General features: G+C 30.5%; 3 protein-coding genes across 3 annotated transcripts; 1 reads left to right on the forward strand and 2 right to left on the reverse strand.

Annotated features, from left to right (window-relative positions):
- Positions 1-718: 718 nt before the first annotated feature.
- On the reverse strand, positions 719-1,935 carry LOC123899922 (TBC1 domain family member 5 homolog A-like). Its single transcript, XM_045951187.1, has one exon. It carries the CDS (start codon positions 1,801-1,803, stop codon positions 904-906), a length of 900 nt encoding a protein of 299 aa, XP_045807143.1. The 5' UTR covers positions 1,804-1,935; the 3' UTR covers positions 719-903.
- A 3,576-nt stretch (positions 1,936-5,511) lies between these two features.
- Positions 5,512-11,505, reverse strand: LOC123897993 (probable transcription factor GLK1). Its single transcript, XM_045948835.1, has 7 exons — positions 11,131-11,505; positions 10,448-10,984; positions 9,596-9,736; positions 8,709-9,035; positions 7,443-7,499; positions 7,087-7,206; positions 5,512-5,982 (listed from the first exon to the last, which is right to left on the reverse strand). Exons 2-7 carry the CDS (start codon positions 10,937-10,939, stop codon positions 5,833-5,835), a joined length of 1,287 nt encoding a protein of 428 aa, XP_045804791.1. The 5' UTR covers positions 10,940-10,984; positions 11,131-11,505; the 3' UTR covers positions 5,512-5,832.
- A 9,677-nt stretch (positions 11,506-21,182) lies between these two features.
- LOC123898334 (signaling peptide TAXIMIN 2-like) lies at positions 21,183-22,622 on the forward strand. Its single transcript, XM_045949264.1, has 2 exons — positions 21,183-21,417; positions 22,391-22,622. Exons 1-2 carry the CDS (start codon positions 21,308-21,310, stop codon positions 22,512-22,514), a joined length of 234 nt encoding a protein of 77 aa, XP_045805220.1. The 5' UTR covers positions 21,183-21,307; the 3' UTR covers positions 22,515-22,622.
- The last annotated feature ends 18 nt before the right edge of the window (positions 22,623-22,640 follow it).

The raw sequence follows: 22,640 nt of genomic DNA on the forward strand, positions 1-22,640 counted from the left end.
AAGTTGTGCTATAAACATTGCACTTTGGACCACCTTGGCTTGATTGCATCAAATTGTTGAAATAATAAGTGCTTTAGTTTCATGCCTTTTGCACAAATGTAACTTACAAGTGTTCATGATTGTTCTTCTTCTAATCATCACAGAAAAAAACACATAAATCATGTTTTTCTACCTTCACACCAAGAAAGGAGGAAACAAACTTAAGATTTTATTTAGGTTTTGCTCACTCATTTTGCAATTTATTTTCTAGTTAGTTTAATTTTCTATATTAAATTAATTAATTTTGACAGAAAAAAAGATTAACATAGAGAGATTTAAAAAGTCCAAGACTCAGCATCCGATCCAAAGACCGACCAATTTGAGGGACACCAATCCCACCGCCCACTTGCGGGAGTACCTATTTAAAGCCTTTTTTTTTTTTCCTCTGTATAGAACCAACCCAACACAGGAAGTGGCACCAGGAAGATTCGAACATGAGACCTTAAACAATATTCCTCCTTTAACGCCACTAATATTTTTGTTTGATATACTATCTAGCACGGTCGTTTCAGATCGAATGCATATCCAATGTCATCAACACATGTAATTACACTCAATTACTACTAGGTATGAATCAAGGCTTCTAATCTATTGATATGAAGAAATCCAAAACAGAATTTTGATAACATACTAATTAACAAAGATAAAAGCTTGTGCTTTCTGATTGTTAAATAGTAAATACATTAACACAAAATGTTAAATAGTTTCCACAAAGAAGATAGAATAGAACCTCACACAGAAAAACATGAAACTGTGCAAGATCATGGATGCATAAAACTTGAAAATAAAGCATCACAATTATCTCGTTACTTAATATTTTCTTGTTTTGTATGTCATATATATAAAAAAAGAACAGAACACTCATCATGGTTTGCTGAATGTGTAACCTTGTGCTTCTTGTTGTCTCTCATACTCTTCCATTGTCTCAAACTCATTTGGATACTGGTTTTTTTCATAGTTACCTTCATTTTCAGTACTTCCTCTCCCTGATTCATATCCATTTTCTTTATTATAATTCTCATTTTCACTATCTACATTGTAAGAGTACTTTCCATTCTCCATAAACCTTGTGTCACTCATTCCTTCTCTTTTCCTCTCATAACCATTGCCATAATTGCTCTTGTATTCCTCATTGTTGTAGTTTTTTGTGTACACTTCATTGTTGTTGTTATTGTTGTAATTGTTCTTGTACTCTTCGCCGTTGTAGTTTTTTGTGTACACTTCATTGTTGTTGTTGTTGTAATTGTTCTTGTACTCTTCATTGTTGTTGTTGTACTCTTCATTGTTGTAGTTTTTTGTGTAAACTTCATTGTTGTTGTGGAGATTGGTTTGAGGATATCCTTTTTTGTAGCTCTTATTATCATTGAGATCTTCATTAAGAAGCTCATTTTCAAAGTCTGTTATAGTTTTTGGAGTTTCCTTGGTTGAAGAATATTGGCTAGAATCAATGCCATAGAGACCGTAACCATGTCCCTCCTTTTCGACTAAAAATTCGGGTTCCGGTGCTGGTCCTGATGGTATAGTAGTTGTTCCAATTTCTGGTGCTGATGCTGGCTCTTGTGCTAGTGTTGGTCCTGGTGCCGGTGCCGGTGTTGGTGCTGTTGTCGGTGCAGGTGTCGGTGCTGGTAATTGAGGATCTTCAACTTTGTGAGTGGTTTTGAAATGAGAAAAGAAACTAAAGAATTTACCTTCTCTTGCTTGAATTTGGGGTGAGAGGAAAAGTACTAACAATAAGAAAGAAATTTGGTTTCCAAGAGACGCCATTGCGTAGAATATAACAGAACGGAATGGAATGGAATAGAACAGACAATGAGTTTATGACTGTTGAGAGAATCAAATTGTTAGGGTCATTTTTATAGATTAAAGGCCGGTTAATCATGCAAGGATTGTGGAAGGGTAAGTGAATGTGGGGTATAATATAGGAAAAATAATGAGTTATAAGGTCATGATATGCATGTGGAAGGTCAGCATGGGTGACATAAAGATAGGCAATGTAGGGGCATGCATAACATAAGTCTTGGTCTAAAAATGACAGTTTATGCTTCTTTTTTTTGCTTTTTCCTTTTTTAACTTGTTACTCTTTTGCTATGTGAATTCAAAATTATTTGGAGGGTCTACCATATTTCTTTGTCTTTTTAGTTTGTTAGGTAACTATAATGTAAATGCTTGTTCCAAAACATATCAAGAGGAGAAAATGGAAGACAAATGTAAGTGGAGTGTGAATTATGAACTGTCAGATTTGTACAATTACACAATTATGCAGAGCTATTTTCAACTATTAGATTATTAAAATTGAACTGTTCACTTTTAATATTTTGCGCTTCTCTGTCTCATAATAATTGATCTATTTGTAAAAGAATAATGTTAAGAGCACATTCTCTGACACACACTCTAAAATACTCTCTTCTATTGGTTGAAACTTATATGACTAATCTCTCGAGTCTTGCGGGACCCAAATGAACGACAAATTCTCTGTAATAGTTTTAACATTATTACATGCCCAAGTCAGAGATCGAACTTAGGACCTTAGTTAAGCAAGAGATCCACGTCATCTCATCTAAGTGTTTTTGGGTAACATATGTTAAATTGTTATAGAAGTTGATTATTATGGGATTGATAGAGCATTTTGAATTTGATTTATCAAAATTAAATGTAACATTCAATTTTAATCTTACAGTCCACCTTAGGTAATTTTGTCATATGCATGACTCTCTTATAGCAGAAAATAATTGTATGTATATTGTGTAACACACATGTCTAATTTTAATGATGAGCAATGTTCATGCAATGCACTACATTGTAAGCTGCGGTAATTTTTATTTCTAGACGAAGGGGTAAATATCATTAAAATTTGCACACATTATAAGCTTTAAGTTAAAAAATAGATGAAGACATTCAATCAAATAATATCAACATCGTCAATTGAGGTACGATTTACGGATATGTGCAACCATTTTTTTTTTCTTCTTTCTTGTAGGTAGATTAAATGACAATAGTTTTGTACCCCAAAAAAAAAAGATTAAATGACAATAGTTATCGAAAACACACACATAAATGGAGGAGCCGAAGTTTAAACCCCAATCACGATGTCCAACATTATAATTTCAGTATTTTTACTAGTTGAACTGGACAAGTTATTGCCAGCAAGGTTTAAATATTTATTAACTATTCTAATTAAGCAAAATTAGTTACACTCACTGTGGGCTAGCAAGTAACCACCAATGCTTAAAAGGCATTTAATTGATGTGAAGGGGGTTAAGACATTTTGCTTAAAAAATAAACAAAGTCATGGTCCTCTTGGCTTCTAGATTATCAATTAAAGTAACATAAGAAAATTGTTAAGTTAGCTCAATGAACAGCATGATTAGTTAAAAGCACGTTTGCACTTTTGATATTTGATTTGTTTTTGAGTGATGTTGAAGGAACATTTTTCTGCTTTGGAGACTGTGGCATAATTGGCGGGAGAATAGTTGAAAGAACACAATGGGAACATTTAGAAGTAGCTAAAGAACATACCTTTTGGGATGAGTGGGTGCACATTTTGACTTTGATTAGAGTTTATTTATTATCGTTGAATTTCAAGTATCAGTAATTAAGTCTCACATCGATCATGAATGAGAAGAATGTTAGATTTATAAGATAATTAACTTATTAACCTAATATCTTAAATTTTTATTTTTTTTGAGATGTGACGTCTCCCTCTTTTTTGATCTTAGAACATTTGACTCAATTTTTCTTCCGAGCTCCCCGGACTCCCCTCCCAACAATTGTTTATGACATCTTTATAATTTTTACACCTTGTTTCACTTTCAATTAAATTTTAAAAATAATTTATAAATAAATATTTGATTAAGTTGTTTCGTCAAATGTACCTTCAAGATTTCATTTGGTTATATTTTGATATGTACCTTTAAGAAATGATGTGTTGTCCAAATTTGTTTTCAAATGATTTTTATGTGAAGTTTTGAAATATGCTTAAGTGTAGAAAATTAAAAGTAAGAAAGAGATCATATAAAGAAAAAAATACATTATCAAATACATGGTCGGTTTATTGATTTCCAAACAACATACCTAATTTATAAAGGGGTAAAAATTGGAAATTCAACGGTGCAAAAAATAATACTCTTAATTAAACTCTAGATATTAGGCCCATGTTCCAAATGTAATGTTGAACCATCCGTCCATCATCCATTTGTTAATGAAATTTATTTTTGTCATCCTATTGGTTTCTCGTGCCTCTTACGACTTTTCATTTTTACCATTTCACTATTTAAGTAGCGGACGTTATGAAAATAAGAAATTTTGAGAAAAAACACTCTTTATGAAATTCAAGATTTTTACCAATTTTCTACTTAAATAGCGGACGTTATAAAAATATGAAATTTGATGAAAAAAAATACCCCCTAGCATGAAAAATTCTCATTTTTATAACATCCGCTACTTAAGTAGAGGACGTTATAAAAATGAGATTTTTGAAAAAAAACATATTCCTACCATAAAATTTTCAAGATTTTAAATGTAGAATCCGCTACTTAAGTAATGGACAAGAATATTTTGATAATTTTGTAGGGCGCGTTAAAAATGGAGTAGGATGACAAAAAAAAATCTGATCGTAACACCACCAAAGTTTGTGCTCAATTACATGTTGACAGTTTCTACTATCTCATATACCCTCGCATGGATGTCTCTCCCCCAGTTACGTCCCTTGCTACCTGCACCCCCATCACCCACCAATGCGCCTCCATCAATCATGCTTGAAATAACATGGCTTAATTGTATATTTAGTTCTTTATCTTTATTTTAGATTTAAGTTGGTCATCGATCTATGTTTTAAAAGATTTAATTTGGTCCCTTATGTTACTGATGTCAACTTTAATAAATTTTGAATTAATTTCGCATAACTTTCTGTTAAATTTTGAGTTAATTTCGTCTAAAATATAATTTTTATGTAACACTCTCCTAAGTTGTTCACGCATACAAATTTGTTAGCTACATGGACGATTTAAACCAAAATTTGACTAAACTAAAACTTTTTAAACTTAAGAGACCAAATTGAAACATTAAAAAAACAATAAGGCACCAAATATGTAATTAAACTAAATAACATTCTTGAAAAAGGTTAAGGGAAAAAATGAAATAGAAAAAAGATATATATGTTTTGTTTTATATTTCAAAAGTTAGATTTCAGAATGCATAAAAATAAAATTAATTAGTTAGATTTCAGAATGTATAAAAATAAAATTAACTAGTAATTAGATCATCTATATTAAATTTTACAAAAATCTAAAATTGTTTGATATGTTATTGAGACAAATCAAGATTAACGGTTAAGATTTGCCTCAATAACATATCAAATAATTTTAGATTTTTTTAAAATTTAACATAAATGATCTATATGATATTAATCTTATAAAACTAAAGAAATTAAAATGTAAATCAATTACTAAAATGTCTATGAAATAAGAAACATTATATAATATTAGTCTCATAATATCATTATTATTAATCTCATAATATCATCTTCCTTGGCCAATACAAAAATTACAGCCTTATAATCTCTCTCTCACACATTTGGCATTAGGTTATATATACTAGCTTAGTAATATATAACAAAAGCTCGAGTTAAACGTTTTGTGCTGGTCTATTAGCTTGATATAGAAATATGAACAAAGAAAGTTTTCATTATATATATAATATTAATTATTGTCCTTCACTCTTTTTGCTCAAACAGACAAAAAGAAGTGAGAATATGAAAATTCGACGAATTAGGGTTTCGTTGCCTTTTGCATATGTTCAAGCACAAGAGGGTGGAATTTTTGGAATTCCTTGTCTCTGTAATTCACCCATCACACCTTCAAGTGCTGGAGCTTTAAGGCCAAGTGGCAATGGTAAATATGGTTTTGATAATACATCACTAATTGCTGCATCTATGCTCTCATTTGACTGTTCAAACAAAACACAACACATTAGTTACACACATATATACGGTTAACATTAATTGTAGATAGTGAAATCATTGAAAATTCACACACATAAAAGTAGAATAATCGGGGTTCCAACTTTGGTCATAGCATCCGACACTATCAATTTCAGTAATTCTGCCAGTTGAGATGAAATTTGTGGACAATAATCATTTTAACAGCGTAATTTTTTTTTTGTCGCTCATCATAAAAATATTTGACTTTAATTATATTTAACTAGGTGTTGTTTATGTTGTTCCTCTCACAAATAAACAATTTTATTTTTAGAAGACAATTTTTTACGCCTTCTCAAAACGTATTAAAAAAAACTGTTTTTTCGTGAGATGAACAAGAACAGTATCAACACCTATAACATTGCATCTAAGTTTTATCAATTGAAATAAAATGTAAGTAATTTATGTTGGTGGTGCAATAGCAAAACTATTCTCTTTGTGAAATTTGACTAAGTTACTACCAAAACATGAAATTGACTGGTGGTGAGAAAGATACGAAAACAACAAAGAAAAACTTGTATTTATAGACACGGGTGAACAATAATGCATTAATTGTGAACGCATGCGGCGTGTTTTGGTGAAAGAGAGGCAGAAATTAAAGAAAGATAAGAAGAAGAAATGACACTTGACCAAAAAAATATGACATGATGAGAGAGATAGAGAGGGGCATTATAGGAATTATACTAAACCATATACTCCTTCATATCTTACAAGTATATACTACTTCATATCATAATTCCATGCCATTTAGTTTTTTTTAAGAAAGCTTGAACTAAACTTCTACATGGTACAAATTACATTAAAGGATAATATGAAAATAAAATTCCTTAATTTTGTTTGTACGTTTCCGTGTGTTTTTCAAGGAAAGGGAAATAACAAACGAAACAAGTAAAAGTTGGTTTTGTCAAAAAAATAAAAAAATTGTTGGCTTAATCATTAAGGTTAACAAAATGTACATGTTCACATAAAATTATATCTTGTTTAGAAAGATAAGCCTATTTTTTTTTGACGAAAAAAGGTAACCATATTTAATAGTAGATATTATTATTTTTTTTTAAGAGAAGAAAATTTACCGGATGGAAGTCTAATAGAGGCGGAGGAGATTGTTGACCGCCAGGGACGAGAACAACGGGATCTACTTGGTACATCGCATGGGGTGGTGGAATGCCTGGAATAGCCGGAGAGACGAATCTCTGCATGTATATTAATTCTATTTATATTTATTATTTTTGAAAAAAATAAGTAAATTAAATAAGTAATGAATGATTTTTGTGAGCAATAAATATGAGAATATATATGTAGAGTAAGTAATATTATTCACAATTTTGTAAAAAAAAAAAAACAGTAATATTATTCACAATAGAATGAATCCAAAGTTGGAGGTAGAAGACAACATAAGTAGATCCAAAAGAGTAACGTGAATTGTTACCGTTGTTGTCAGAGGCTGTGGAAAACACGGTGTTCCTGCGGTTGGTGCATTTGGAGCCTGCATACCAAAAAAAGAAAGAATATGATAAATATGAAATTAGGGGGTTGGTCGTTTTCTACTATGTTTTAACTTTTAGGGTCCGTTTGGTGCACATGATAAGAGACATGATAGGATAATTGTATCATATTCTGTCGCAATCCAGTGTTTGGTGATACAACAGGATATGATAAGTTAATCCTGAGATATATCATATAGTAGTTTTATTATTTACGTATTAGATATATCATATATTTATTTGGCTTATCTAACATGTATATATTATTGAGTTATTTATTTGATCATGATTCATATAAAAAAATTAAACTTGATTATTTTCTCATGATTTTTATTTTAAATTATATAAAGTTATTTGATTACTTATTTATATTTTTTATTTATAAAATTCAAGTATTACAAAATAATTTTAAAAAAATAACAATTGTTTTACAAGAGTAATTTTGTCAATTAAATATGTTATATATCTTATCATATTATTATGAGCAAGTATATATTAAAAACAAAATATAATAGTTATCATATTTGTTATCCTGTGTGCACCAAACATATGATGATTGAGTATAACTGTTATCCTGCTGTTATCCTATCCTTATCCTGTTTTATATCCTATCCTGTCACTATGCTATCCTGCGCACCAAACGGGCCCTTAAGTAATTAAGATAAGATTAAGATAATTTTTCACATTTATAATTTATTTCTCCTAATGAAATATAACATCTCAACAAAAAAAATCAGAAACAATTTTTTTTGTTATTTATGAAATTAAAGATAAGTACTTGTGTAAACTTTTTCCCCAAATGTCATATTTTGATAATAAAAGATGTTTTAGCGTCCACCATCTAATTGTATATTTACGGATCCAATTAAACATTTAGGGTTTGCTAGCTTAACTAAATTACTTTTATAGTTTTCTCCAAAAAAAAAAAATACTTTTATAGTTTATAAAAAATGTTCAATCTAATATGGACATTTTAAAAATATTCCAAAGCTTGACCTTATATATGTAATATTATATAAAAATTTGCACAATTTTTTTTATAGAAAATATTAATCATTATCATGTACATAGCTTAATTAAAAACTTTGTAATTTTTTTATAGTGTATCTTAAAGATTAGAATTTGAAAATCAAGTTCTCAAACTCTTTTGGTCCCTGCCATAGCTTAATTATTTGAGCTATACACATTAAGTTGAAACTTAAATTACTTACTCGTTGGTGCCAATACGAAGCATTAGGAGGCAGAGCTGCCTGTGGAGGTGCCGCCCAATTAGCTGATGGCTGGTGCGGCGAATATTTAGGCCACATGTGCATATAGGACTGATCCATAGGATGGTGACCCCATACATGTAGAGGTCTAAAATGGTGTACTGGTGTCATGGGAGGAAAACCCATGGTTGGTGCAACCCAATGATGATTCACAATATCTCTCTTTCCTCCTACTCCTCCTCTACTTGTTCCAAACATTTGCCTTCTTTGACTCCAACTTGCTGCTTCAGCTTCGCGTGCTAGCAAATGCTTCCTATGCGATCGATATTTCTGTAAAATATATGATCAAATTAAAACTCGATGTTTTAGAAACTAATCTTCCCTAGCTAGCTCGATAAAAGAGATTATATTGAACAAAACAACTCACAATCTGCATAAGGTGTACACGTTGATAGAGGAAAAAAAAAATGAACTAAGTTATAGTCGAAACCCTTCACCACCAATCAACTATAAAATTGCCCGTATCATTCGTGTTAAAAAAAATGCAAGGATCTTTGATATGTTGGAGTGCGGTGGGGTTCGAATCCACATATTCCCAATGCCTGGTACTTGTGCGTATGAATTCCATTAAACATTGTGCTATGAGCCTATGAGTTCCATATACTTCCATTAAGCATTTTAGAAAGAAAAAAAATATATAACTTATGATATATTTTTATGTATCTATTTTTTATCTTAAAATCTAACTAACCAACAACTTAATTTAGCTAGATTTTTTTTAGCCATTTCATCACATACTTATACCTATATAATTTATTTGTATACTAAAAAATAGATGTAAATTAAGGAACACTTATTTTAGAATTGAGAGAATGAAAATGTATATATACTTGAAGGTGACTAGCAATGTTATGGCGGGTGAGGCAGTCAATTCCCATAATTTCCAAAATTCTTGAAGGTACAGCCTTATCCACACCTAGCTGCTCCACTGCTTGTACGAATCTTCTATGCAATTCTGGGGTCCAATCCACCTAATTTAATTTACACAACCAAACAACAAACATACAAAAACATTATTATTCACTATACTTATAAATCCAGCAAATTTAATAAAATGTCAATATCTTGTAATAAAAATAAAATTGTCAATATTGTGTAGGACACTAGTACTAGAAAATTGAATGAACTATGTGCTCAGAAATTCCTATGAATTTGTTTCTATTGAGAGTGGTCACTGTTTAAATTGGACATATATAATATCTTAAGGTATTATTCTATTTGTATAAATTAATACCTTATTAATTTACAACAAGAAAAAATTATTTACCAAAAAAATTATTCTAACAAAGTTACAAGACTTGTCTCTCTTCAATTTAGAGTATACCCGTGAGTTCTTTTTGAATTCAGAAACTTTGATAAGATTAAATGATAAAGATAGAGACATAACCTTAAAAAGGTTATATAGCTCACATGAACCTAATTTCCACAAAACCTAATTCATAACTTGTACTCAAAAGAGGAAGGAAAAACATTCAACTGATTCGAACTAAGAGATAGATCGGAGAAATTTAGAGAGTTAAATGATCGGAGTTTGAATTCTGATTAAATAGTTGGATGAGTTAAATAATTAGTTTGAATTTTGCTGAAGAATAAAATATTAATATAACAATTAATTACTATTTGTCTATTAAAGAACTAATTAATAACTACTAACAAATACTACAAAATATATAGCAACTCACCTTCACTTTTCTCTTCCCTTGATGATTATTTTTTGATTGAGATGATGATTTTCTTCCTTTCTCACCCTTAGGCAATGGATTCACCACCACAGATTCATCTCTTTTGCTAACAATTTCCTCCATGCGGCTCGAACCCGAATCTGAAGAAGAACCTACTTTCTCATCATCTTGAATTATTTTCTCAATACTAACTATATTCCCATCATCAAAAGATTTGCTATTCGCAATTGTAACCGATGAATTCATCTCCGATTCCTCACCGCTGCTGAGGGAAAATTCAGCAAGCATTTCCGGGTCCATTTCAAGATCCGGTAACACATCTCCATCGTCAAAGCATACGAAGAAATCATCATCGAATTCGAAATTGATGCTTTCCAATAAGTTTCCTTCGGAAAGATCAGCAAAATCACATGTTCCAATTGATAAATTCTCCTCCATTTCTCTTTGGCTTTCATCTCTTGTGCTACACATTAATGGTGACACAGCTAGCATGGATCCTAATTGGCTAGTAGTAATTCCTTGATCAATTTTCACACTCTATAAGCAAAAAAAAAAAAAACTCAATTAATAACCTTAGCTAGAATATAATAAATTAACAATGGAGTGATGAATTATATATTTATAAGAAAAAAACTCTAGTTATAAAGTACTATAAACTATATAATAAATTAAGTAGGGCTTACTTGCTAGCTAGTGCTTGAAAATTCAGAGAAAAAAAGTTGAGAATTGTTTTGCACCAATTAAGGTAAATTTTTTTTTTTTGGTGTGAAAGAGAAGGAGAAATGTTGCTCTCCTTAATGGAATTGAAAAATGCAATGTTTCCTTTTTAGGAAGCGGTAAGGGGGTGTTTGGAAGAAAAAAATAGCTTAAATTTTTCTCAGCCACAACTTATGATTTTGTTTGTAAGTGTACTACTTGCAGAGTTTTTCTCTGGCATTTTCACTCTGCATCTACTATATAATATTATTATTTTTGGAAGGTACTATAAATTATTATTATAGTATATGAATAGTATATAATATATTTGGCATGTGGATGGTGTTTTTTTGAGTTTGGTTAGTTGAAAATTTAGGGGTGTTTATAATTTTTGTTGGTGATTTTTTTTATTAATGAATTTGAAAAGTGTAATGGATATGTATGAAGAAAAATAAATAGAAATATTATTTGTGATAGTTGAAGCTATATATTTGTCACTTAAATTAATTATGACAGTGGAAATGAGAGGGATGTGATGTGAGGAGGGATGATGTTGGTAGCTAGACAAATTGACCACTGTATTTTCTCCCCTTCCACTAAACAGATAATGTATATCTTGTTTATCTGATAATTATCAAATAATTGGAAGAAAACAAGATTGACTGATCATTAATTATGTGGTCTATCTCTCTCAAAAAAAAAAAAAAAAATTGGTCTATCCGGATATTTTTATGTCATCTTTCATTCAATTAGCTCATGACGACCATAATGCGTAGATATAAATGGTGGTAACCCAATAACAAAAATATTATAGCAGATAATCCAATAAATTTTAGATGAGACTTTGATTTTATCTTAGAATTTTGGCTTGAATGTAATTTAACTTTACAAAACAAGGAAAATTTCACTTCTCATGCCTACGATTATACCTTCACCCTGATATTTTTAATAAACTAATCATTTTACTCTAATATATAAACTAAAACATTTCAATTTTCACACAAATAACTTAAGAGTTCTTGTTTACTAGAGAGAAAAGGAAAGAGTAAATTTTCTCAAATTCAAATCAGAACACTTTTTATGGTTTACAAAAGTGAAATTTGCACATATTAACAAATCGAAATACTCATAATAAGTGTTTCGGTGTACACTTTCCAAGATCGAAATTCGGAAAAATTAACAAAACACCGAAACACTTTATATGGGTTTTCCGGTTTGTAAAAATGAAGTTATAAAAAATTAACAAACTAAAATACGCATATAAAATATTATGGTTTGTTAATTTTAGCGAATTTTTATTTTGAAAATTGTACACTGCAACACATTAAAAGTTTTACCGTAATTCTTTTATAAACTAGAATACTTTAATTTATATATATAGTTTTGACTAGTCATCATCGATTTACCCGCTTGGAACACTTGATGTGGGGTGAACTCACACTTGTTTCGAAAAAGGGTAAAAATTAAAATATTGAGTGATTTGTAGGGGTGAAGGTAAAATTTGAAGCGTTAGGGGTTAGAGATCTTTGAGCCGTGAATCTAACGATGCTTGGTAAATGGATATGGATAGACTAATTTTCGGAGGAGTTGGGCCTCTGGAGAGATATAATTTTGACGAGATAAGACTATTTATTTCTCTCCCTTCATCTTGGAGGGATGCTTAGGGGTCTCAGGAGGGTCTCTTGTTGGTGGAGGAATGTGTCCTTATTAGGTGACCCTAAGATGTTATCTTGGATTAATTTTCATAGGGGGTGACTAAAAACATTGGTAATGGTCGCATGATTTTCTTCTGGTTTGTTCCTTGGCTGGAGGGAGCCTCACTAAGGACTCAGTTTCAATTGCTCTTTCAAGTTTCAGCCTAGAGTGTTATCTATTTGTTTTTTCTAAATTTTTTGTTATACTTTTTTTTTGTTTTTATATTAATATATACTAATATATTTGCTATTAGGAAAAGAAAAAAAAAAAGACTATCTTTAAAGAATTGTGAATAATTTACTCAACAACTAATAAAAGTTCGCTACATGCATATGAATAAACTTGTATGTGGTTTTCACAATTTATTTTTTACCGTATTTACAAATTTATTTATATAAATACTTTTCATTGCTTGTTGGCAAATAACACTCAAATTTTCCAAGATAATCTAAAAAAATAGTTTAAAATGATCTAATTAAATAATTTTGAGAAATTCAAGAATTCAATTATAAATTTTTAGTTGAAGAACTTATTTAAAAAATTCAAAATTATTCAAACATGTACATGATAATTAAACCAAAAAGATTTTTTAATGCGAAAGTACAAATTGTCGTTGAAGCTATGCCGTCCCGTGAGTGTCACTCTGACTACTCTCATTTTCTATAACCAACCTACTAATACTATACATCTATAGAGAGGGTCTACATTGTGTGTGTGCCACAAACCACAAACGATTGAGACAAACAATCCTTGTCATGATTCAAATATCTCACCACTACACATTTCACACCTCTTGTTATCATTTTTTATGGGTATGGTTTATGTAATATAGTGAATTTCAATCGAATATATATTTGGTTTTAATTTATGTAACATGTATGTAAAAGTTTTTTTTGCACAATAATATATGTATCTTTGCGTGAAAGGAAACAAAAATACAATAATATATCTAAAAATATGATATTAATTAGGACAGTGGAGAATGATACTTTCGCACTCTCTCATTTGAAAAGTAATTCAATCCTTATTAAAAAAAAAAAAAAACCACATACTTGCCATTATTTTGAGAATTAATCTTATAGCAGATTCAAAAACCTAGTAGACTATGGGGACTTGGGGTGCCTATTAGGGTTAAAAAAATTAATTACCGCAGATTGGAGGAAAATAGAGTATATATGCAAAAGATCGTAAGTTTTTTTATATTTACAATGAGTTAATAAAGACTGAGCTTATAATCTTCTGATGCATACTACACAAATCTCTCTGTACTAGAAAATAAAAGAATGTAAGTGTATCGGGCAACCCAACAAGGGCCCAATTCGCTCAGGCCCGTTAACACCCTTATTTGGCTTGTCATGCCAAAAAGAACAGACCCAATCCATTTTGCCAAGACCCACGACCCGGCTCTCCCACGATCACACGCCTTAGACTTGAGGAAAACATGAACTGGCGGGAAGCACGGTCAATCCAAAGGCCTATATATAAGACCCCTTCTTGTTCTTTAAGATTATGTTTCAAATACACACTTAATAAAAAATATAGTATTCAACACAAAATCATCTCTGACTGAGTATACACCCTCCATATATCCTTAGCAATATCAGTAAGTTATTAAATGGTGTAAATGTCTTAAAATATTGATTATACTTTGATTTTTTTTTGTACATATTATACTTTGATTTCTTATATCTCATTATACATATATCTTTAATGGCATAGAAATTAAATATAATTTAGGTGATGGGTCTTTCAATCCAAACTCAAACCACGTGGATGAAGGGACCAATGTGGTGGGAACCATTCATTTTTCTCTTAGTCAATTCGCATACTTTGTTAGTACTATAAAAAAGACACAAATGTCTCAATTTACTGATGGTCCTTATGAGCTATGAAGATGAACATAAATATTGTTTTTTTAAAAAAAGGGTCCTCAAAATAGCAATAATTGTAGCTGCTGGCCGGTCATTACAATTATATAAGGAATCTGAGTTTCTATATCAATATTGGGTGTCCTTCTCATAGGGGTCCCCATATATTAAAGACGATCCAAAACCAAGGCAGTGACATTGACCCTGTTTCAATTCAATAATGCAACTGTGGAACGAATTCTATTACTAATCCTACAAAATCATATGATAGTTTTCTTTATTCTTCTCATTAACCCTTATGGTTTCGTGGAAAGGATCTTAATAATCTAAAATTCTACTATGAGATAAGTAAAATGTTTTTGAGTTTTTTCAAATGATTCGTTTAAAAAAAATTCATTAATTACTTAAACCAAATTACTTAATTTGATCATATGATATTTCTGTAATGGCCACATCCTGCATGGTATATAAATGTGTTACTTTTAGGCATATAAAGTAGGTTGTTGTAGTTAAAAAAAAATGTAATTGGCCCATACCCTACAAGTTAGGGTGTGAGCATGTTCTAAATTGCGGACCACATCATTTGATGAGGCCACAATTTAAAGATGTAGACCACACCACAATAACATTTGGCGGTAATTGCAGTGTAAAGTAAAATTGCAGATAACGGACACAACGAAGCCACACTGACACACCAACACATCAACAATCTTGAATATTATAGTTGTCTGCAATTATTTTTGAATTATTTGTGAAGATGAAGATAATTTTTTTATTTTTGTTAAAATAGAGAAGGGATTGTACGAAAATTATAATTCTAAAAGGGGTATCTCTTTTTTATCGTAACTATCTCTGTCTTATGATTTTGAACTTTGTCGATTTAGTTTAATCATCTTCTTCCTTTATTGTTTGGAGTATGAAGATGTATATACTCTCTTTCATTGTGTTTCAGAATGGGGATTTGGAAGGAATTTGGTGAGGGATGGCGCGATACTAGTTCTAGGCTACATGGGAGAAAAAGGGATACAATGGGTGGGTTTGATAAGTCTCAAATTTATTTATTTTCTAATATAATTTTAGTTAAGAAAACCATTGATTTATCCCAACACATTGTACAAAGTTAGTACATTTAAGTTTTATATATAAATAAATACTGTTACTTTCATATCCTTCCCTTGTGATTATTGGTTTAAGAGTCAACTATCAAAGGGTAAAAAGCTAAGGAAAGGTGGATTGCATATTCAAGAGTGAGTTAAATACGTAATTTCATCGTCATTTATTGTTTTTGTGTAAAACTACCATAAGTATGAGTAATTCATTTCTATATAATACAGTATATGTTAGGATTATATGTAATTAACTATCAATATATTGAATAACTTCTAATCTGTAAATTATATATTCTTGTTATTTACGATATTGATGTTTTATTCTCATTCTTAATGCTTTTTTGAATTGGCAACTCATGAAAATGATTTTTCGATTTAGCTAGTGCTTGAAAAAAGACTTTTTAAATATTGGTCTAGAATAATTCATATGTGGATAATTGTTTCTAGGAGTAAAACTAGATTTATTTAGAGCTGTCAAAAATAGATCGGGTTGATACGCCGACCCATTAGTCCACAATTTTGAATAGGTCATGCCTAAAAAAAACTAGAATTTTTTTTTACCCCAACATTTAGCTCTTTACCCCTACAAACAAACTAATATTCTCATTTTATCCCTTTCGAAAAAGTTAAAAAATGAATTTTGAACATTTAGCCACAGTTTAACCGTGGCTAAACGGAATATTTTTCGGAACACTTGGTAACAAGTGTAAACCGGAAGAGTTGGAAAGAGTTCCGGTAAGCTTTAGCCACGATTTAACCGTGACAAAACTTAGAATCTGAAAAAAAAAATAAAAAAAAACTTATTAATGAGATCGATTAGTATTATTATTACACTCCTTTTTTCCTTCCCAATAATTTTAGGAACTCTAAGATCTACTAATTTAATATTTTGCTCTGAATTGTTGCTTTCCATGAATTTAGATACAGAGTATTGGAACCAATATTTTAAAAATTGGACCGGACATCGAACCGGCGAGGACATTGGGTCACCGGTGATGACAAAATTAGCAAGTGTACTAACTTATCGTTAAGTAATAATATTTATAAAGTTCGTATCCGCAGGGATTGTTTCAATCTCGACAAAACAATTGAATTGTATTTAGGTCGTAAATATAAGGGGGTATGCTTGGCATATATTTGGTTTATAAAATAATTAAAATAAATATTGCAATAACTTGACGAAGACTTTTTAATGGAGCGAAGCGATTAAGGATTGTTCGAATCCTCTCTGTATCCCTATTTGGTATTCTAGGTCCTAATTCTCAACAACCAAACTCTAATAGTTACGATAATTTAACAAAATAGATTAAGTCCAATTCCTTGGCTCATGATCCCTTTTATCTAATAAAGTACCCTAATTCCTTAGGCGAAACTAATATTATCAAAAGCGTTATTGAACGTTAAATTCTCAATCATACCAACTAATTCTTTATTCCTAAAGCAATTACGATTGGCAAACAGTTAATTTAGTTCTAGTAATAAAACCTAGGGTCAGTAGTGAATTATTTCTTGAAATCAATTCGATATTGGCCAAATAAAGAAAAGCATTAAACACGAAATTAACTGAATAACTATTAGTTTTGATTGCATAAATAAGAACACGTAGTTACATGGTTCAAATAGTTCCACAGAGAATCATCTAAAATCCCTAATCTGATGAGATTAGTTACTCATAATAATAATTAACATAACAAAAGAGTTAAGAAAATTATACATGAATAACCGATGAAGACCGCGACGGCGAAACCCTAGAATAGTCTTCTTCTCTTTTGCTGCCGGCACGTATTTCTCTCTCGCAGGAAGTAATAATGAGCCTCTGAATATCGTGTGTTGTATTTATATCCTCCAAGAAAGGGTGAATCATATGTGCCTATGCATTTGTTTTTAGTGACGTGTCGCCAATCACCAAAAGAAAGACCAAACAATGTCCCTATGAATTGTATGCTGATGTCACGCTGATGTCATGCTTGGAAAGTGGCAATTCGCGCTGCGATCCGGATTTGCCAAGGACGCGAGAAAAACAGAAGGTTTAGTCCTATTTCTTCTTCAAAACTTTGGGCTTTTATTTTTTTCTAAGTCTTTTCTTCTTGTGGCCTTTGTCTTCAAATTTCTTGCTATATCAATTTCTTCAAATAAATTCTTCTCTTTGACCATGTAATACTCTAAAAACTTATAAAACTACTATAAAATTGCAATAAAAATTAACAAATGACTGACTGTCATCAACCGGGTCACCGGAATATTGACTCCAAGATTTTTATTAACATGGTTTTAGACAAGTTCAAGTTTAGTGGATCGGTTCCCACGTTGGTGCGGCGCATTCGCAAACTTTTGGCCTTGGATAGCAAGTCCAATTTCATCATACCTGGAGAGAGGGCAATCGGTGTGCTGACTGGATGACTAATTTTATCTTTTCTTTGGACTCTTATAATTGTACTATGATGGAGTCTCCGTCAAGTGAGCTTCAAAAACTTCTTTTTGATGACATGTCTATGACTTCCATGCCTAGGAATGTTCAGATAGTTTCTTAGTTTTCTGTTGGGCCATTGACCCCCTTTTACAAAAAAAAAAAAAAAGGAAAAAATTGGAATCCAAACACGAGTGGGGGAGGGAATCCACGGAGAGAATTGGAAAGTTTGGTGGGTGGAGGAAAATATTTGATGGGTGGGGGGATAATAATAATATTTTTAAATTGAATAAAAATCTATACAATATAAAGAAAATTATATAAAAATCAAAATAATATATAACATTAATTTTTATGTTTGCTACTAATACAAAATTATTTCACGCTGTAATTCACAAACTATAACCACAATTTAAAATTATGAGGTGATTTTAACTTCACTCTTAACATTGGGACTAATGATTTTAACTCACTAACAAGATACTTGCAAATTACTCCTTCCGGCATTAATTATAAGCAAATACAGTATCATTTTTTGGATACATTGAATAACTAATGTATCTAGTTTAAAAAATAGACTAGATACATTAGTTATTCAATTTATCTAAAAAATGACATTTGAATATAATTAAAACCGGAAGGAGTATTCAGTACTACACCTCTATTAATTAGCACTCTATGAGGCTTGAAGTCTTGAAGTGTATCTTAATATATATCGGTGAACTCGATACTCAACTCATCTAAAAGAAATGTTTAAATAATATCAATTGTCAATAAATACTCTTGCAACAATTGAAGAGATGATCCTCTTCCGTGTACTTTATATGCAGTGCAATCTAGACCTTTCATTTTTATTACATTTATAATTTTAATTTTTTAAAAACATGGATGGCTATGGTGTAACAGTGAAAATTTCACGGGAGAGAATTCATTCCAACCTTACCCATAAAAAAATGTACTATTAAATATCTACTACTCTGGAACTGCTGAAATATACTCCCTAATTATATTCTTTTTATAAGATTTGACCCTTATAAATTTAAATTCAGAAATGCAGTTAGTTATTGCAGCAAAATCTAATTTCTCAGAGGGGCATATTGTACTCTGTAGCATATTGGATCTATCTATGTGATCTGGAAATGATATTTGAAGACCTGGCTGGCCCAGAAGCATGACAAGATATATATGGAGATGAACATTTTGTCTAATATGTATGGAAGTATTCTATGCAAGTTTTGTGGCGACAAGTGTTTTGTTTGGATATTCGATTTGGATCTTATATTGTTTTTGTATATGTATACATGTAAATAAATCTATATAAATATGTGTATACAAGAAGAGTGATATAATATAATAGTGGCACACACCCATATGTAGTCAATTTTTATTTTTGAAAGGATGTGGTCAAGTTCTTTGATGATATTTGCTTACACTTTACACTAAAAAAAAAACACGAACTATCCCTAAACTTAGCCAGATAATAACATGTCATTTTGTCTATAAAATACCATTTAAAAATTTCATTTTTGACACACGAAATCGATCAAACTAGTATCATTTATTTGTTCGTCTTTCATCTAATTTATAATGAATATCGAGAGTTATAACTTAGAGAAATGTTATTTCAACACAATATTCTAACAAAAATACAACAAAGTTTCACTTTATGTTTTTTTTAATATTTTTTGCATATCTCGAAAATTATGCTGTGAGTGAAGAAAGATTGTGTCATATTTTTGTCCGATCTTTTTGTGTTCATATAACACTACTCAGGGTGCAATTAGTTTCCTATACATAACTAGCAAGATTAAACCAATAATCAGTTCTCATATGGAAGGGATCGATATATTTGGGCCCAAAAATACGGGCATTGGGCTTGGTAAGTCTGTCCAATATGAAGATTTTCAACTTTCAATACTCTTTAAATACAGCATTACTAAATCATTCAAAATAATCAAAAGTTTTACACATGAAATTTCTGAATTTCAGAACTTTTTTGCAAGTTATACAATTACGAAAATGGATTGTCTTGCGTGACAATCTCACCAAGAGAATAAAGTTTGGATTCACATCTCTATTTTTTTAATTATTGAAAGACATTTTAAATATTAATGAATGACTAAGATTTGAGAGGATCCTCTCTTGACTAGAGATGATCCGGCCTTACAATTACATAGATAAACTAAGATGCTCATAAATAAAAATTAACTTTTGAACGAAATTTCTAAAATAAAGACTTTTGTCTGATTATGAAAGCGTACATTTGTAGAAAAACTATTATATATTTTTTTTTTGTCAAGTAGCCCGGGGTGACTAGAAAATTCACCTTAAAGGTAAATAAGTGGAGTGTCCCGGGTTCGAACTCAGGCTCCTGCACATATAATGCGATGTCCCTACCAACTGAGCTAAGCTCACTGAGACAAACTATTATATTATTTGAATGAGTTAAGTACTTAGATATCTTAAATATTTGAAATTGAATTCCTTCAAATATTGTGGCAATAATAATCAATCAATTTTTTGACAAAAAAAAAACTTTGTAAAAGACAGAAAATTGTTCAAAGCACAACTTGACCTTTTAAGCAATACTAGTCCTTATACGATGATGGGATTTGGATCATAGGATTTTGCATACTAAAAAGAATAAGAGAAAAAACTCAAGAAGAAAATTCTTTATTAAAAAATGAAGTCAATTTTCAACTTGGTGATTGAAGTTGAAGTAGTAATATAAGACGGCCAGCAAAGCATTATGCTTGATGAATCATAGAAGGAAGTTTCCGGACAGTGAAGTACCAAAACTAACCTCCCAACAACGCATAAATTATGAGATTCGCAAGGGTATTTTTGTCTTTAAAATGAATAATAGTGGACGCTACTCGTAATTTCTATCTTAATTACAATTAAAAAAGTCGCGTTGCCGGTTACGGTTGTTGTATTCAACTTATATATAAATGGAAAAAATCAACACAACACGTTTAATTAATCGCTTATATAAATAAACCCCTTAACTTCTCCACTTACCCCTCCTCGTTCTTCTTCACGTTCACAAAGACAAATTAATTAACGAATATTTCAGAAAGAGAATATGGAAGATGAAGGTTGTGAATGCAAGCCATTGGGTTTCTTGCTTGGATTACCTTTTGCTCTTTTGGCTTTGATTTTATCTCTTGTTGGTGCAGTTATCTGGATTTTTGGGTATGTAATTTCTCTCTATTTTTCTAGTTTTTTTCCCTTCAATTTTATTATGAGTTGATGATCAATATGTCATTTTATAAATAATGTATAGTGGCAGATCTAGCTTAGTACAATTTTTTGTTATAGTATTATGTACAAATCGAATACGATGTTTTAAAGTTTATAACACTCGCACACTCTGCACACAAACTATTTGCGTTAGGCCTTTGTAGTGATTAGTTCAATTGATGTCGTACAATGTATCGACTTTACATTTTACCCACACATTCAATTTTTAAAAGTTAAAGTATTGTTTTTTCTAATAAATGTTCTTAGTATACAAGTTAGTCGTGGTGAATCCCTTTTAGGACCAGAGAGGGTCATGCTTCGTCCATGTTATATTATATATATATATATATATATATATATATATATATATATATATATATATATATATATATATATATATATATATATATTATCCTTTGTAATTATATATTATATGTTTGATGCAATGGTTAAGAAATATTATTTTATAGAATGTGATGTGAGTGTAATTTTTTGCTTTAGTCTCCATTTTTTTTATAAATATTATAATACTATTGTAAAATAGAAGTTTCAAACCTTAATTTTGTGAACAAAATTGAAATGAACAAACTACTACACCATTAATAATACAATATATTATGGTGGAAAAATATATATATATATATATATATATATATATATATATATATATATATATATATATATATTAAAGAACATGATCCTCCTTACCTTTGTTTTATTTATGATTTTTGGTAGGAGTGGGCATGATTTGGTTATGGAGGAAAACCGAACTGAATTGAATCAAACTGTTTTTAAAATTCATAGTAACTGAACTGAATTGAACTGTTTATTTTTCAAACCGAACCAAACCAAACTGTTAAATTGGTTCGGGTTTTTGGTTTGTGAATGTGAATTGTAGATTTAATGGGAATTATATATTATGCAGGTCTATATTGAGTTGTTTGTGCCCATGTTGCATTTGCTGCACTGGATTGGCAAATTTGGCTGTGGGTCTTGTGAAGCTTCCAGTTCGGGTTCTTAAATGGTTCACTCGCCAAATTCCTTGCTAGATCATTCATTATCCATCCATCCCTTTTTTTTTTAGCCTTTTTTCTTCTATGACTGTGCTTATTTGTATGATTAAATTGGTTTAATTATGAGTATTTCATTATTTTTTTCTCTTTCGTGTTCTTATA

Source organism: Trifolium pratense, linkage group LG7 (assembly GCF_020283565.1).
Source record: "Trifolium pratense cultivar HEN17-A07 linkage group LG7, ARS_RC_1.1, whole genome shotgun sequence".
Lineage (NCBI taxonomy): Eukaryota > Viridiplantae > Streptophyta > Magnoliopsida > Fabales > Fabaceae > Trifolium > Trifolium pratense.